Source organism: Thunnus thynnus, chromosome 1 (assembly GCF_963924715.1).
Source record: "Thunnus thynnus chromosome 1, fThuThy2.1, whole genome shotgun sequence".
NCBI lineage: Eukaryota > Metazoa > Chordata > Actinopteri > Scombriformes > Scombridae > Thunnus > Thunnus thynnus.
In genome coordinates, this window is record NC_089517.1 from 9957945 (window position 1) to 9975880 (window position 17936).

Below are 17936 nucleotides of genomic sequence, written 5' to 3' on the forward strand. Positions count from 1 at the left end.
TTTGTTTATATATAAATGTGTGTATGTCCTTGCATGTATATACACTCACTGCCCCCCCTCATGTATGTTAATGGAGTGGACAAAATATTAGGAATACCATTCAATATAAAGTACTAAAGTACGCCATCACCTTTCTGACAAAGTCAACAAAAACTGAAAATGTATAAGCTTCGTAAATGTAGAATTTATGGCAGAGCTGTTGTATTGGATTGCATTAGATTGCACAGGTGTTCCTAATAAAAATGGACGGTGAGTGTATATGTATGTGTTTATGACCTTGTAGATATCATCCACTCACACACTTGTGAAACAAACCCCTGACTGAGCAGAAAGGAAGATTGTTACACTCCTAGTATATAAACACAGCAAGAAGTTCCACTTCTTGTTCAAAGTCCAGTAAATCTCAGTCTACAAATGCATTTATAGAAGCAGTTTCAAAGAAAACGTTTTTTTTGTTTTTAATCTTGGGTTCACTGTCAGAAAACTTTTAGCTTAGCAATTACACCTTAAAAAGTATGAGATCTGGCATTTGCTCAGCTTTCACATTAAATATCTATCAGGTACAAAGCACTGCAGGAACCGATACTAATTTGTTGCTATGGTGACAGCACTATTAGTAACTTTAACACTGATACAGAAGTTAAAACATGAGGTTATGTCCACTCAAATTTAACAGTAATCAGTGAGGAAAGGAATTATAAACAAATACAAAATGCATTTGGCTCTACAAGCTTGAATCCATTAAAGTTCTTGTGTGCGCTTGTGGCAACATTGCAGCAGAGACACCTGACCTGTTCTAACACGTAATTGATTATCACTGGATAATTATTATAATCTCATGATTAGTCCAGTTGAATTTTGCATGGAAGCAGGATTATACCAAGTTACTCTCCGTGAAAACAGCAGAGCAGGACTGAAATTATGTTCCTCAATCGCCAAATTTGCTGCAAATTTCCTTAATTTCAATTGCAGTTAATTTGACATCTATTGACAAATACTTGTCTTAGTTTTTGGTTCATACTCTATTGTGCAGAGGCTTGATTTTCCCCAGGTGTGTGTTCTTTTTCCATTTGAGCTACAAAAAGGGAAACATTACTCCCAGTCAGCCAGGGGTTTGTTCCACAGGAGGAGTTGGTTCATGTCTTTGCTCTTATGTGCATTTTGTGTGTTTTTTTGCAATTATTTGTGTGTGTGTGTGTGTTTGTGTAGAGCTCCTACTGGTCTCAAAGGTGGTGCCCTGGGCTGTCATGCTCCAAGTGCTGGTGCGGCGGCCTTTGGTCACCATGACAGAGAACTCGTACAGCGTGTTGGGTTTCAGTCCCGTCACCATGTGATTCAGGCTGGTGGTGTTGGCCATCTGGGAACAGGCACACATAGACACACAAGAATTCAGTTTATATGATGGCACATTACACATGCTCACCACTGAAGTCTCCAGGGAGTTGAAAATATTTAGACAGCCATGGGAATAAAGTTATTTTCAAGCCACGTTAGTGCCACGATTCTGGTTGGTGGTCAATCCACCACTTTGGTCCAGACTGAAATATCTAGCATGAGATTTACTGCATAGAATGGCACAAACTTGTGTACAGACAGGAGGAATTGTAATAACTTTGTTGATCCCCTGACTTTTCATACTATACCTAAATACCTACAAAACTTATGACATTTGTGACATGTGTTTAGGGCTAATTATCAAAATGTTATCATGCTAGCTTACACACTAAATTAAAATGTTAAACACGGTAAACATTATACTTTCTAAACATCAGCAGGTTAGCATTGTCATTGTGAGCATGTTAGCATGCTGATGTTAGCATTTAACTCAAAGCATCACAGAGCAGCTAGCATAGATGTAGACTCTTTTTTCTCATTTTTCAATAACTTCTACTAGGAGGATAACAGAGCCACCAGTCTGTGCAGTGTTTAGGATAAATTACACACACTGAACACGGCGTAGACCCAAAACATTTTATGTGTGCTGTGAAATAGAGTGCCACACAGAGACAATTGTAGCTATTACAAATAAGCTCTAAAACCAAATACAGCAGACATGAACCCCATAGAGGTTGAAAAAGATACAATACACCAGGGGTGCATTTCACATTTGTATGGCATTACAAACTGCACATTTTAGTCAACAAATCTCAAGTTATGTAACCTTATATACTGATCTTTGCTGGCCTGAACTGGCAGGAGATAAAAAAAAAAGTCACAGTGTTAGCTTTCTGTAGATCGTAACAGCAGCGAGTCATGTTAGCTGTTCTCTCCTATCTGTAACGTTGCGTGCTATGACAAAAGTGCAGTTCTCCAGTGGGGGATGTCAAACAGAGGGCAGTGGGATAGAATAAGAAAACACTTTTCTTTAGAAACATGCAGTCAGTTTGAGAGCAGTCGTCTCTTCAATAATGCACAAGCTTGTCTGGCTAGACTCACTTTAAGAGAAGAGACAACATGAGGGAGACCCACATTAAGGTGAAGTCATCACTGGAGGTTGTACAGGTCTCCGGAACAGCTGTGCTAACATATATATATACAGGATGTACAAGATGGTGCGTGCACTCGGCTGATTGAAAAAAGGCCACGCTAATAGACTTGTTAATATATTGGATTTGGTTAATAGGATAGAAACATAATGAGCCTGTGGAGCTCTTTAATTACTATCACAGTGTGAGAATCAAACCAATTTGAGCATTCACTCATGGCAGCAGGCTGAGCTGTATACCATGTAGTTGTGATGTTGTGGATTTGTAGCTTGTTAATGAATTTGTTGCATAATATAACAATGACACGCCACCTGTGCACTGTTTCCTTTCATTTAACTCTGAATAATAATTAGTAAATCATAAATCTTTAGATATTTAACAAAAAACAGAAGCTTGTGTGCCAAGGCCGGCGTTACTGAGAAAAAGCTGGGATAAGTATCTGGTACATGTGTCTATATGGAGAATGCACTGTCAGATCTGCACCCTCTTTTTCTAGTTCTCAGTTTGTCTTGTCCTTGTTGAATAATTTATCAGTAGATGCGGGCCTTTATCTGAGCTCTGCTCGGTCACAGGTTTGCACACATGCATGCACACACATATCTGCTGTGATCCACTACTTGGAGATAAGTAATGATCTTAATTGAGCTGCAGGTCAGACAATCAGAGGTTGCATCTCAAACACCTTGTTTCTGGCTCGGCTCACAGTGACTCACCAAACCTATTCTGACTCCATTCGATACATTAAACTCCTGCACACGACTTCTCACACGCTGACACTAGACCTGCATCTGAATGATACTGAGATAATTAATGTAATATTCAATGCTGTGCTTGATCATTTCACCGTCTATGAAGTATAGAAATCAGTTTGTTTAGGATTATGATTTAATTATGGATCAATAGGAATGAAGTAACTACTAATAGATCAATAGTTTAGTCATTTATCAAGCAATATATCAATATCAATAATAATATCAAGAAATGTGAGGATTTGATGTTTTTTGTTCTATATCATTGTAAATTGAATATCCCCATATGTTTTAGACTGTCAGACAAAACAATTTGAAGACATCACATCGGGTTCTGGAAATTGTTATTTGGCATTTTCCACAAATTTCCAGCTGTTTTATAGACTAAATGATTAATTAATTAATAAAACATATATTTGTGATGTTAAAGTCACATTACTTAAGATTTTCATGAGATCAAATTACTTTTGATACTATTTATAGTCAGCATTTTTTCTGTAACAGCCATTCAATATATTTATATTTGTGGGAAAATTGACCAATGTGTGGTAAACTATTTGCACTGTGATATCAGAATACAGTTGCTCATGGCATTGGGGGGGAAAAGGTCAATTATCGACTGACTTCTTCATGACTTACGTTTGTTTGGCTGCACTGTAAACAGATACACCAGCTGCTCCTCTGTTGTATTTCATGAGAAAGTAGCTGCTGATGTCTACAGTATCAAACCACATGTTCTGTTACAGCTGTCAACCAAAGGTGTCACCAAATCAACCACTACGGAAATCTTAAGCATTATAACTTTAATAGATACTGAGAATAATCCTCAGTTGCAGCCCTTCTACTGAACAGTCATCAAAAAGAAGCTTTAAATTTATTCACCATAGTGAGGCCTTTACAATTTAATTAAACCACTTAAGAGAGGAGCTCAGCCAACCTCTGAGTTGTACATTTAGACAACCTGCCACAGGAATGCGGATCTGAGAGCATTTTATTTAACATACATCCTCATAACCACCTACAAGACAAGTCTTTTTGATATCCAGCTGTTAGCTGATGATTTTGAGAGGAAGTCTAATGCTGTAACACTGATTCCTGAGGAAGACTGTCTCAGTTAAAAACATAGTGCAGAGTGACTACTTCTCTTTATTGTACTTTAAAAGTTGGATGAAAATAGATTATTGCTTTGTTTCAAACTCTAGCATTATGCTGCCGCTGTGCTCGGGAGCTGCTGTGGGAATACTTTATCATATACAGCATCGTCATATAACATTACTTCTTATTTTCAGAACATCGATACATCTCTCTAGTAAGTGTAGGTCTAAAGGGATCCGCCAAGTCCCCCTTCACTGAAATACACAGAAGTCATATCTATGAAATGAAGGTGTATCACCAAAGTTTGATCAGACTGAAACGATCTGAGTCGTACTTAACTGAATTACACCAAGTTGTAAAGAAGTTACTTGAGCTGAAAATTGCTGAGCTAAACCAGAAAAAGAGAGACAGCTTCAGCACTACCTGGAGTTTAAAAAGGGCCTCCTGAATCCAATTTCAAGTAATCTACCTTCTGAATCCAGCAAACACCTACAGGAAGTGTCGAACGAAAATATCTTACCTTTACTTTAGTGTTGGCAGGGATGTTGGTCTTCCAGCGCACCGTATAGTAGCGGTTATCTGTGATCTTTTGGTTCTTGGGCAGTGAGTTGTCAGCCCAGGTCACCTTGATGGTGTCGTGGCTCAGCACGGAGGCCTGAACACCCACGGGAGGCATCATGGGAGTGGGGTCTGGTACTGGGGTGTATGGAGCATGGAAGAGTTCGTACAGGTCAACATCGGGGTCTATGGGATCTGCACAGTAGGCAGTAAACCCGCATGCATGCACACAAATTAAAATGACCAAAATTAAAAACATACAGAGAGGCGTGGCGTGGTGTGGTGGATCAGAGTCAAAAAAAAGGATGCGGGGAGGAACAAACAGCCGAAAATAAAAAGGTTAATGAGTTAAAATGAAGGACGGAGACAAAGAAGGGAGGAATAGAAAAAAAAAAGAAACGTAAGTGCAACAAGAATGGGATTGGGAAGGGTGAAGAGAAAGAGAGAGAAGATTCTATTAAAAAAAACAGACACTGACCTCTAAAATGAGACACATCTACAGACTCGGTTGCTACTCAGAAGCTACAGTACAGTATGTTGTGCTCTATCAGTAGCTAGTACTACTGTGAGAGAGAGGAAAAGATACTCTATTCATAAGAAAAAGATTACAGTAAATGGAAAACTAGAGTGAAAGCAGAAAATCCAAAATCCTTCATCCAACTTTTCAAACTTGCACATTTACACGTTGACCTGCTCTTTTCAGATGGAAACAACGCAAACACTTTAATGCAAAGTGGATAAACAGAAGGACACCGAATGCGCTGGAACATTTCCATCTTCCCGGGTATCGTCGATGAGGTGCATTATGTCCTTGAAAACTGTAGAAAGAATATTGAGGCTCTAAGTAACGAAGCCTGCAGGCGGAGGAGAGAAAAGGGTCACGGACAAGTGGCGGCTGTGGTTGGATGTGTGTGTGTGCCGAGTGCTGCTTGTGTTCTGAGGCTCAAAGGCTTTTTGGTGAAAAGCTTGTGGTGAAAGGTGTTGCTTGATCTTTTCCCACTTTCAACAGTCACTCTTTGAATCAGTCCTAGATAATGAGTGACATGCATCACTCCTACAGTGATAGAGGTATAAAACATAGCATAATGGTGCCCCGTTTGATGCGTTTACTAAAATAAATGCTCCTTTTTTAAAAATAATATTCATATTTAGATGTTATTGTGATAGCTTAGTGTTCTTTGTGCAGCTGTTGATTACTTTATGATGTGATGCAATGTTGTATATTTCCTGTGTATTTTCTATTTAGAGTACCAGATGTAAGCCATCTGTTTTCAGATCATGTGAGGTTGAACCGATATGCCCGACTAAATAAAGGCTTCCAATATAACTTGTGTGAATGCCTGAAGAATGTTTATTTTTCTCTTTTTTATTATTGCTTTGCCTGTTTATAAACTATTTCAATAACTTTTTTTTTTTCATTTCAATCTTATATTCTTTTTTTTTTTTTAGGGTGACTATTAAACATCTTTCCAGGGACTACAGATGAAAAACAGCCTTTTGGCTAACTCTGACGCATTTAAAGCAATGCTTATTAATGTGCAGACTGCCCGTTAAGTGAACAAATAAATAAATAAATAAATAAGACAAACTTTTTCCATTACGAGATGTATATTATCATTATCAGTTCTCATGTCTTCATTCTAATCATTTCAAAACAGTGGTCAATGTCAAAACAGATAAAATCTTCTGTCATTTCCTAATGAGACGTTATTACATATCTTGATAAAGTACATTTTCTGGAAATTAAATTGAGAAACTGTTATACAGATATTGATGTAGATAAAATAATCAGATGTATTTGTCTTCTTTTAGCTAATCTGATTGAAAAATCGACATCCTTCATCAAATTGTTGTAAAAGATCTGTCATTGCAACATTGTCATTAAGCCGTCCATCCCACTAATTTATAATTAATACAACCAGATATTAAAGAGATAACTGCCTTAGTAGAAAATGGTGCAGCCAAATATCCAACAGCTGATAAATGTCTACTGTCTCATGATATACTGTATATCGTCATTTCTTCCTGTTTAAAATGTTGTTGTATTCCCCATTAACCACCTCACAGAAGGTGCAGTCCAGCTTTTGGATATTATAAATGGCACTTATGTTGTGTAACCTGCTGCTTAATCATCTGTCACATACAGTGTGTTTACAGTGTGTGTTTGTGTGTAATGTGTCTGCATATTAAAGTCCATAAAGCCCAGTAAAGGTGTGTGTGTGTGTGTGTGTATGAGAGGGGAAAAGGTGCCCAAACGAGCATCTTCTGGCCAGCAGACTGAAGGACGGCCTCCTGACCGCTGGTTTCACTGCTCCTGGTTTAATTGTAATGGGGGGAAAAAGCTATAGTCAGTCACCCGAGATGACACTCCTCCTCGACTACTTGTTGGTCCTCTCCTCTCCGCCTCGCTCCATTTGACACCTCTTTGTACAGTGCTGCCCTCATTATGTTCTCTAGACTGAGTCAGTGTGTGTGTGTGTTTGTGCATGATGAAGATCCAAGCACTCATGTAGCTGTGAAGAGGAACAGTGGTTCTGGGGTGATATGCAAGCTGTATTTCTTTACCCGGCTTGAAAGAACACAGTCTCCAGTATTTACATGTACAATACTGCAGTGACGAACCTGACTTGCCCCTCTAACTTTATCTATAAGATGGGGATGAATCTTCTCATTTCTTTTCAGTAAAGACGTCATCTTATTATAACGCATTCAACTTAGCTCTCTCTCAACCCAAGTTCACCAAGTTTTCCTCAGTTTTTTTTTTTTTCAAAAGTACTATGTAGGTCAGCTCGTCTTTTTAATCCCGACTTGAACAAACTGGCAGGAAGGGAACGCGCCCCCGAGGATTCTGTAGCAGACGATGGTGGTGGGCTTTGGTTCTGCTTTGAGAGGAAACGTTTGGATCTGACGAAGGGTTGCCAAAGCCACAACGGGGGGTCTGCGTATGTGCTCAGTTGTGTGTATGAGGATGTGAGGAAGAAAGAGCTTCATAGAGAGAAGTGTACAGTATGACAGAGCGCGGGTGTGTGTGCGCGCACTCAGACTGCCACCCCCCCTCGAAGCATGTTGACGTGATTCATGTCATCCAGCATCCCACCCCTCTCAAGCTCGGTGGTGCAATAGTGCTGTGGCAAAGACAAACTGGAGTGATCAAGGCTGAGCGGGGAGGTGGGAGGCTGGATCGGAGAGGAGGCGGGCGCAGCCCACATTCTGGGACACTCCAGGGAGCATGGGCTGGTTGTCTTCTGACAGTGTCACATAAAGTGTGTGAACTCAGCTAACAGGCAGTCTAACTGGCAGTGTTTCACACTTTAAGATTATTTGTCAAGCACACTGGATTGGGACTGAAGTTCGACTCTAATTGTTAACAGGGCTGTGATCTGAAGCTTAAAAGCACTATAGATTGTGTGGCTGGCAGCCAAACTGGATTGTCCATATTCTTTGGCCTCGGCAACAAAGCTGTTTCACTAATGCACATAGATACCAAAGATAACTGCATCACAGACTGTAGAGAGGAGCTGATTGACGGAGGATTTTTGGGGCCAATACTGGGGCCATTAACCTTATTTCAGTTGATATTTGTTCTTTAACTCAAACACATAATATCAAATATTTCTGATTTTTGAACATCTCTTAAAAGGATAAGAATTGTGATTTTCTATATTTCTCTTATTGTCAACAAATCTCCTGCGCAGAGCCAAAACCAACATTAAACTGATCTACAAGTGTTGTGTGTTTATATCCAAAGGCTGATAAATCTTATTCCTCTGTGCGTTCGAAAAGTTGTCAAGAGGTTTTGATATGTAGCACAACAAGTTAGTGAAGCGCTGCTAATGCACAGCGGCGTCTGACTTACACAGAACTACTCCCCGGAGACTGAAAATGTGATTGTTGTTATTACTCTTCGGAGCCGTTTCTACATTCAAACTAATGTTACCATAATCTTTGTGGTGAAGGAAGATGTCACCCAGTGCAATGTGCGTCGCTCACTGATGTGTTTTTAATAGTTTTTGGACTACAGCGATGCGGCACAGAGGAATATGATACATCAGGCTTTGGATACACACTCAGTACTTTCATCGCTGGTTTGCTTACATGAGATTTGTTGACAATAACAAAAAATATAGAAAAAAGAATTCACCTGCCATATCATTTAAAGTTGAGTGGGACATTTTACAATTGAAAAATAAACTTGTCAGTGCTGTCTGTTGGACAAACTGTAATGGCGCCACAGTTTCTGAATCAGTTGAAACATACAGTATCTTTGGCATTTCTGTACAGCTATTTCTTCTTACCAACTGAGCGATGTATCTCTGATGAGCTAAATTCGGCTGATAACATCGGCCGTGCCATTGTATCGATTGAGGTCTACTACAAAGTACATCAAATATTCTTTAAACCCAGAGGGGTTGCCGTTGTTAGCCAGTATATAGATACTCGGCTTTGTTCTTTACTGCACCCTGCACCTGGCATAGTACATATAGGTTTGGATGTGCACATAACTACCCTTTCTGTACGTTGACGTTCTCCAATAATATTCCAAGCCATACTTTGTGGTTGGATGTCTGCCCGGTTCTGAGCGTTTGATTAAAAAGAGATTCAAGTATACCTGGGGCCATGAAGAAGAGAGTTAATTAGAGCAGTGAGACACCCCGATGACCCGTTATCTCCCTGATTTTCTCCCTAATTTAGAGTCCAGACACATTCTGTCCGATAACGATCTCAGGTTAGAGAGGGCGAAGATAAATGTCAGTCGAATTCCTCTTCTTTTTTTTTTTGAGGGGGGGGGGGGGGGGGGGGGGGGGGGGGGTTCTTACTTCACAGAGATCAAACATTTTTTTCCAGGTATGCAGGAAGTCTATTTTGACGGTTGTAGCTCATACCTGACTGCGGTCTGGTGATGGCGCTCTCATACACAGGTATCCCCTCACCCACGTTGTTATAGGCCTTCAGTGTGATCACATAGTGCGAGCTGGGGTCTGAGAGAGAGAGAGAGAAAGAGAGAGAGAGAGAGAGAGAGAGAGAGAGAGAGAGATAAAGGCAGCGAGAGAGACGGGAAGAGCAAGATTAATTGATGCAGCCACCTAATCAAAACCAAAACTCTCGAGACTCTCAACTCATAATTGCGACATTAGCCAGAGTGAGTATTTGAATACAATCATTCCTCTTACTGTTATTGCAATGGAGGCTTCAATTATGCATATAAAGATATTTTGCAACACTTCCCTCTCCTAAATCTCTCAATTTCTAAGATAGTTTTTTTTAAGTCATAATCCATTTCTAGAGCCCTTGAAGCCCTGAAGCTTTGATAACTGCAGTGTTATTGATACCGATTCATTGTGCCGTTAATAAAAACCAACAACAGAATATGACACAGTTGCTATTGTAGGAATAAAATTAATTTTCCCCTTGAACAAAATCTGTTATCGTGTTTCTTGTTTTTTCAATAGAGCGAGATCACTGCTTATTATTGAAATACAAACAATCACAACTGCGCTTTCTTGAGTTTTATTAAGGAACAGTTTAATCTCTCTCCTCCAAAATGATAAAGTTAATACCGACATAACAATTTGCATCAGTTTCTCAAAGGTTGGTCTGATCCTATGGAGAGAAATGGCACTCATGTAAGAAGTAGGACGCAGCAGAACAGCTAAATGAGACTTTATGTTGATGTTTCATTTGCCGTGATGATTAAGTATTAAAATCACCAAAACAAGTTTGTTTTATTCAAATATTTTAACCTTTGATTAGTGTGTGCCCATTAGGCCAATCTGTGTAATTAGCATGTGGCGGAGAAGATCTCATTAATTCCCTAAATAATCACTATGAGGCACAGACGAACTGCTTCAACGTTTGTGTGTTCGCTCGTAGGTGATTGAAATTGTGGACTGTTTTTTTGTAGAATAGTTTTAATTAAAAAGTGTATAAAGTGTCAAGTCAGATATTCATAATTTTAAATTAGGACTATCAATGTTATGTTTTCTATCTACTGTAGGGCAAAGACGCATTAGTCTCCCAGGGCTCATCAGTGTCTGACTAGTGGTATTTGACAAAGCAGAGGAGACCTTCCAGTGTAATTACACGGGTGACAAATGGATAACAAATCAGTATCTCAGTGAAAACAGAACACAGGCATTGCAAACAAAATAATCAACCAATTGTGGCCTTCAAGCATCTTATAGTCTCGTTTCAGAATAAACAGCAGCGGCTCATTCTTACCGAGGTTCTCGATGGTGTAGTAGCGCTGCTTGTAGTCCACTTTGATGGTCTGAGCATGGGGGCTGCCGATGCCGTAGCCGATGGTGTAACCACGCACCACGATGTCCTGGTTCTCTGGCGGCGTCCAGCTCACCACGATGCTGTTGACCAGCGGCCGGACGTGGAGCGAGCTGGGCTGGTCTGGTACACGCGATTCTGGTGAGGGAGATGCAGTAAAAACTTTATTGAAGGTTTTTCTATTCCAGTGAAGCAATCAACAGTTAATTAAAGTCTGAAAACTAACTCAAAACCAACTGACTGGCTCTGGATTGGTTTAGTCTGTATAAATTGGAGTAAAGCAGGTGATTTTTACCGTCCAGGTCGCTCTCAAACGTCTCTGCTGTCGTCCACTCGGTGGCCGGTCCCGTGCCGTTCACCGTCATGGCTGAAACTCGGAAGGAGTACTCTGTCCCACGTTCCAGACCTGGACAGGAAACAGATTCAAAGCCCAGGTATTCAGACAGAACCGTGGCTGAACTAAATCTCAAGCAGCAATAAAAAAAACTCCTTCATTAAAACTTCTTTCTTTCTCAGGCCTGATTTTATATTTTACGGGTGTTCTCCACTTGGTTGGTCAATTGGGGTTTCGATTTGCAGACACAATAAATGTTTTCAAAGCACAAATATTTTAAACAGATGCCCGATACTTCTCTGCACAATTTAAGGAGAAAATCTATAAGCTAGCCTGAGGACGGATCAAGTGAAGGTTCCTGTGGTGCAATTAACTTTCTTTTCCACTCAATATTATAGAAGTGATTGAGATTTATATTTCACCATTGATTCATATCGTTGTTTTGTGGATACGAATTTATTTGCTGGAGAAGATGTGTTAAAAAGAAAAGTATGTAATGGAAGCTGGCACACAAAGCATAACATTAAGGGGCTACAAAAAAAGAGTAGAGAAAAGAAACTTTTGGAGTCTGGATTCGTTCATATTTTAAAGCCACGTCTCCTTCAGAAAGAGCCGTTTCACCGCTGGGTGCCGGCTTTGGTATTCAGAAAAAAGGGGAACGCCTGCTGACAAATGATGTGTTGCTGTATTAATTTGCTGTAAAATTTTTCATCATCGTCATATTGTCCCTTTTGCACACTACATGCTAATCCTGTAGTCTTTTCTCTCTGTACCCACTATTCTGGGCCACCCTTGGGGGTAGCTTCTGAAGACTTCCTAACCATCCGTGCCTCCAAGGCTACAACATCTCCTTCTAAACGCTTTTGAACCAACAAACACCCCTCTCTTTCACCCCCCAGAATGTTCTCAAAAATCAACTTTTAAGTGTATATTCTCTTTGATGCAGCACACAGCGTGAGGCCGGGCCACTTGAAAGTTGCTGAGACAACATCTAATATTAATCACCGTTGCTGTGCGTCTCTGGTGATATTGTGCATATTTCGGTGGTAGCGGCGGGTAATGTTAGGGTACGGTGAGACATGTAACTCCGTCTCAGAGTATTTAGATTCATTCAATTGACATGTTGACTAACTTATCAGACCTACAGCTGGACTGACTCCAAACAGCGACTCAGATATGTATTCGCTCTCAAGATCAAGATACTAAATATTGCAGTATGTCAGACATGGCTGACAGTTTCTACCATACATCCAGCAAAGATAAAATGGAGTCTAGTGGCAGAAAGATTTTACATGTAGAACCTATCAAAAGCTTCAGTGAGTGAAAAGGAGGTTTTGATAATCCTCTTTTTTTCTCTGTTTTACAATTAGTTCAACAATCATCCCGATATTAACCTATAATGGAGGAGCCAAAGACCCTTTATGGGCCTGAAAACAACACAACTACAAGACAAGATGTGTTTTGAGCCGAGGGCACAAGTCACTCACTATTTCTATGGCCCTGTTCACACTTTGCATCAAGACACGCACTATGCTATCTAAGTAGACAGCTCTAAAACAGAAGTGTGAACACAGTGTGAGACGTATTGAGGACACACCGGGACACTGTCAGACCACATGTGGAGGTGGTCAGGAAAGCATTTGTCCATATTTGTAGTGAGTGTGAATGCCACTAACAAAAACCTTATAACTAGTTCCTTCTAGTTTTCTAGATTGTCTTAATCCAGTAGGGAAACACTGACCCCATTTCCTTGAGCAGCAGTCAAAATTTACTGAAACGTAAAGTCAAATATGAGTGGGAGAGTGGTGACTCGAGCACATAACAGACATCTGCTGGATCTAGACACAAACTGGATGTAAAATACTACATCTGAACAGAGTCTATGGGTGCCCTCCACCTACACGCACAGTAATAAATGCAACAACATTTAAACCCACCCACACTTTGGAAAGTTCTTTCTGAGAAACTGCAATGGAAAACAACAAAGCATGTTGATGAAAGCAGGTGGGATGTGGAAGTAAATATCTAATACTGATAATACAGCAGGTGGAGTTTTATTCTAAAAATTGATTGCTAAGTCAGCGCCCATTACCATCAATGAGCTTGTAAAGCTGGGTGCCTCCGGTGGTTTCGGCCGCCTCGCTCCTCCGTGATCCTTTGCGGTATCGGATCTTGTAGCCTGTGATCTCTCCGTTCTGGGCGTTTTGTAGCGGGGGCTGCCACCGGAGCATGATGCTCTGCGGAGGGAAAGTGAGGGAGATGATGAAACAAACAAAAAAAAAGCCACATTTAGCACATGTGGGACCATCTGCTTATGGGGTTTCAGCTACAAAGGTGACCTCGGGGTTTTAGCAGGTAGCATCACACCTTGCCCACACACCTTGGCAGAGACTTTTCTGTTAACGGGACTCTGCAGGTTATTGTTCACCTTGCCACAAACACCGTCTCACCTGCTCCTCCCCTGTTCCTGACGGTGGTGCAAATGGGAGCGCCCCGCAAAAACAAATACCCCTCTGAGCTCTGGCGACGCAGTGCAGATCGACACGTTAGGAAGAAATAAACACGCGGATAATAGATTGTGCTGATGAGCGGGGCGTGCGTGTGTACGGTAGCTGTGTGCGGTCAGGTTAACCCTGCAGAGACACTGAGGCAGAGCGATGAAAGCAGGACCATCGCTGGCGGGCCCACGCTGCACTGTTGAGGGATTCATGCATCTAAATTTTTTCTATGCATGTGTGTGTGTGTTTAAAGAGATAGGTGGGGGGTAGCCCAGCGTGGGAGAAGAGTTAATTAACGCTTCCCCACTGTCACACTGATGCACAAAAGCCCGAGTACATGAACAGGGCACACACGCACACACGCGCGCGCTCTCCTCCGCAGCAGAGGCGAGGGAATTGCACAAATTAAATTTGTGTTAAGTGTGTTCAATTATTTCCATTTTTCTTATTACACTATCGGTCCCAACTCGCAATGCTTGTTTAATTTCCCCCTTCTTCTCTCTAATCATGAAAACCTGTTTAATTGACTTTTGGAAAAAGAAAAAAAAGTCACAGGGGGAAGGTGGGAAGGCAGATGCCAAAAAGGTGCAAAATAAGATCACAAAAAATAAGATTTTCACGTTGCCTCGCAGGTAAAATATGCAAGGTTTTGCTTGAAAAGACCCAAAGAGGAGTGAATATGAAATGTATGTTAATTTATTTTTTTCCCCCCCAGTTCCATTCAGCTGGGTGTATCAAACAGCTAATTGCATAAATGCTTTCTATCTATATACTTGTACCAGAATTATTGACTTAATGACTGCTTACATTCAAAATTAAACACAATGACAACAAAAGGAAAAAATAAATAAATTGATGACTAATTCCAATAGTGTTTAGAAATAAAAGGATACCAGATGTTTGTTTCATAGCTTGAAATTGGCTCGTCTGGGTCTAATTGGGGAGGGACAGCTGGATGTACGCTATCCATTTAAAAACAATTCCGCCACAAGCGACTTGTAGCAGAAATACGCAGAGTGACTGCTCTTCATTTTACTCTTAACATTAGCATTAGAGTGTTTTCTCTCCACAAATCTCAGCTGAGTATCCCTCAGCATGGGTGGCCAGTTCTCACTCAAGCTGGGAGTGTGTGATAGGATTGTCTACCAGTTTTTTTTTTTTTTTCTCCTCCAGTCCAGCTTTGACAGTTCTTTCTCACTCGGGCTCTGTATCGACCAGTAAAAGGGCTAAAAAAAAAAAACGCCGGCTGCTCTTTTTGTAGTTAATGCACGTACCCTGAGGTTTTTCCCCGTGTCTTCTTCTCTTTTTGCGGCTCACGTCACGAGTGAGAAACATCTTTTGTAGAAAAATTAAATCCATCACTCGGGTGGAAATATACAATAAATAAGCATACGGCTCTCTGTTTGAAGATCAAATGGCTACAAAAGATAGGCAGCCTTGCCCATTTTCCTGTTTTAATCAGGAGCCTGTTGTGAAGCCTGCAGCCACATCAGCAGCTTTATCTAATCATGAGCGTCACGCAAGAACTACAGTATGTTTAACTGTAATAAATCTGATTGAAACTTAAAAAAAAAGGGATTGAGACACCGGGAGTGGTCTCCTGGGGTGTGAGAAATTTGATCCATCTATCTCTGATCCGCAGAGAAATCCAATCTAGATCAAATAAACACATGGATCAATTGTGATTTCTTTCTATTTATTCTTGTCACCTAAAACACATAATAACCAACATTGTGAGACCACTGGCAGAAAAACTGGACCACATTGCAAACACTTTCCCAGCTACCATCTATTTGATGAGTTACAGGTCAAAAGAGACCTATATATTTATGTTAAAATAAGGCTTATCTGGCTGGAAAGGGGAATTTATAGTCATTCAAATGCCGTTGAAACAACACTTTTAGGCTAAACTTCTAAGAAAATGTCACATATACTCAGCTATTCAACCAAGTATCTAAACCTCTTCTGATCTGCAGATCACCAAATCAATTCTTACTGGGATACTTTGACTCTTTTTTTCTTTTTGGAGTATGCCTGTCCACAGTCTCCCAGGCTTATATTTGCAGGTATCCATTTAGTTCTGAGCTGCAGGTTTCTTTGGCAGATACTGTACTGATGGAGAGCGATACAGAGGATAAAACCTTCTGACAGGCGAGTCTCCTGCCGATGAGAGGATCGATGAGGGCTCGCACACCCTCTTAACCAGCCAGGGCTACAGGCCTCTGACACAGCTAATCACACAGAGAAACAACAGTGTTCTGGCCTCTGGGCTATGTATTTGTTCAAGTGTTTGTGTGTGTGTGTGAGCATTTGTGGTGAAGCTACTACATACTGTGAACACAACAGGCTAGCCACAGACAGTTGACATGAATTGTCCCTTGTACTGTATGTTGCATCTGAGGAAAAGCTTTGAAGTTCTGAACAAGACTATAGACAGACCAGTTCTAGTATAGATCCTCTAAGCCGGCTTAAGTCTTACCTTTGAGTTCTGGACCTCAAGAGTGAAATTTTGAGGAGGGCCGCTCGGCACTGTGAGGCAGAAGAAAACAGTGTGAGACAAAAATCACAGAAATATAATCTACTGTCGTCCACTGTCACAAGATAAAAGGAGTCTATCAACTATCATCTATCGACGGACCGTCAGACAGGGTGCGGACTGTGATGTCTTCAGTGGAGACACCCGGACCGTGCTTGTTGTTGGCCACCACGCGAAAACTGTATTCGGTGTTCTTCTTCAGCCCGGTCATGGTGTAGGACTGACTATCGATGTCAACATCCTGAGAGAGACAGAGAGAGAGAAGGAGGGAAGGAAGGAGAGAAACATGTGATCTGTCAGTTTCTTTCATATCTGTGCCACGTGACCACACCTGCCTGCCAATCTCTGAGTATGATATGAAAAAAAAAAATCTTCAGATCAAGATGAAAACAGAGCAAATAATGTGTAACTTATATGAAATAAAACCATAAAATGTGCTGTAATAGATTAAGTGTTTTTTCTACTGACAGCATGTTTGATTATTACACTAATACTGCTGTTTTAGGATGTAAAATTTCAGCAGTTTGATACCGGCACAAACATGCTTTAAATAAGACCGTTCAAATTGATTTACAACCCAAGTGATTTCTCAAATATGGCAAAGACACAAAATGCGACGCCTGCTTTCATCACTTCATCACACTAACATTTCCAGTCGGTAATTCTGTGTATAAATGTCATCTTCCACTGAGACACAAATTATGCCTTCTGTGATTACGACTTTTTGCTTTACAAATTGGGCATGCTGGCAAATGCTCAATTACTTACGAGCCAATTAGCATTCAGCTCTTCGCTTGTGACATTTTAAGTAAAAAGCAAAGACTTTGTGGGGAAATCTAATCTAGCTTCAAGAGCTCGGGTCACATGATCGCCTGCGACCACGTCACACTTGAAGATGCATCGTATGTTGTCCCTATCTTCCCCGATCTTCCTTTAATACTTCATGTCCTTTGAGAATTGAGTGTTTCTAACTTCATCTCTGCTCTGTCCCTTACCTTCACCCCCTCTTCTATCTTTCTTTTCATCCCTCTCTTCATCTCTCCGCCTTTTTTTTCACCTCATCTCTGGCTCTCTTCTCCAGGGTGCTGAGGCATCATTACTCAGTGCGCTGGCTGACGTTTCATCCATTATCATATTAAAGGCTTTTTAATGCCTCACTGGCCAGCACACTGCTACTGCTGGGGCTGACTCAGTATCTAACCAGCTAGATTCCACCCTTGTGACAGAGTTAGACCTCCAGAAAAACAGAGTGAATCATATCTTTTTGCACAATATGTGTAATCGTGTGTTTTTTTCGTGTGTGAGAGATGCATCAAGACTGTGGCCAAAAAAGCGGCACAAAGAGTCGTTTGGCAAAATGATTAGGAATTCCTTACCTCATCACAATTTACATTAGGCTATGCA

General features: G+C 40.8%; 1 protein-coding gene across 10 annotated transcripts in view; it reads right to left on the bottom strand.

Moving 5' to 3' along the window:
• The window catches only part of neo1a (neogenin 1a), a 161886-nt gene that overhangs the window by 10570 nt on the left and 133380 nt on the right, over positions 1–17936 (bottom strand). For 6 of the 10 annotated variants that reach the window (XM_067580379.1, XM_067580308.1, XM_067580625.1 and 3 more), the window contains exons 11-18: positions 16635–16773; positions 16476–16525; positions 13591–13735; positions 11460–11570; positions 11108–11302; positions 9772–9867; positions 4851–5083; positions 1219–1357 (exon numbers count right to left, since the gene is read on the bottom strand). In XM_067580379.1, coding sequence (XP_067436480.1) covers positions 1219–1357; positions 4851–5083; positions 9772–9867; positions 11108–11302; positions 11460–11570; positions 13591–13735; positions 16476–16525; positions 16635–16773 — 1108 coding nt within the window. The remainder of the gene's footprint in view (positions 1–1218; positions 1358–4850; positions 5084–9771; positions 9868–11107; positions 11303–11459; positions 11571–13590; positions 13736–16475; positions 16526–16634; positions 16774–17936) is intronic. The other 4 variants (XM_067580461.1, XM_067580693.1, XM_067581005.1 and 1 more) reach the window with 1 other exon arrangement.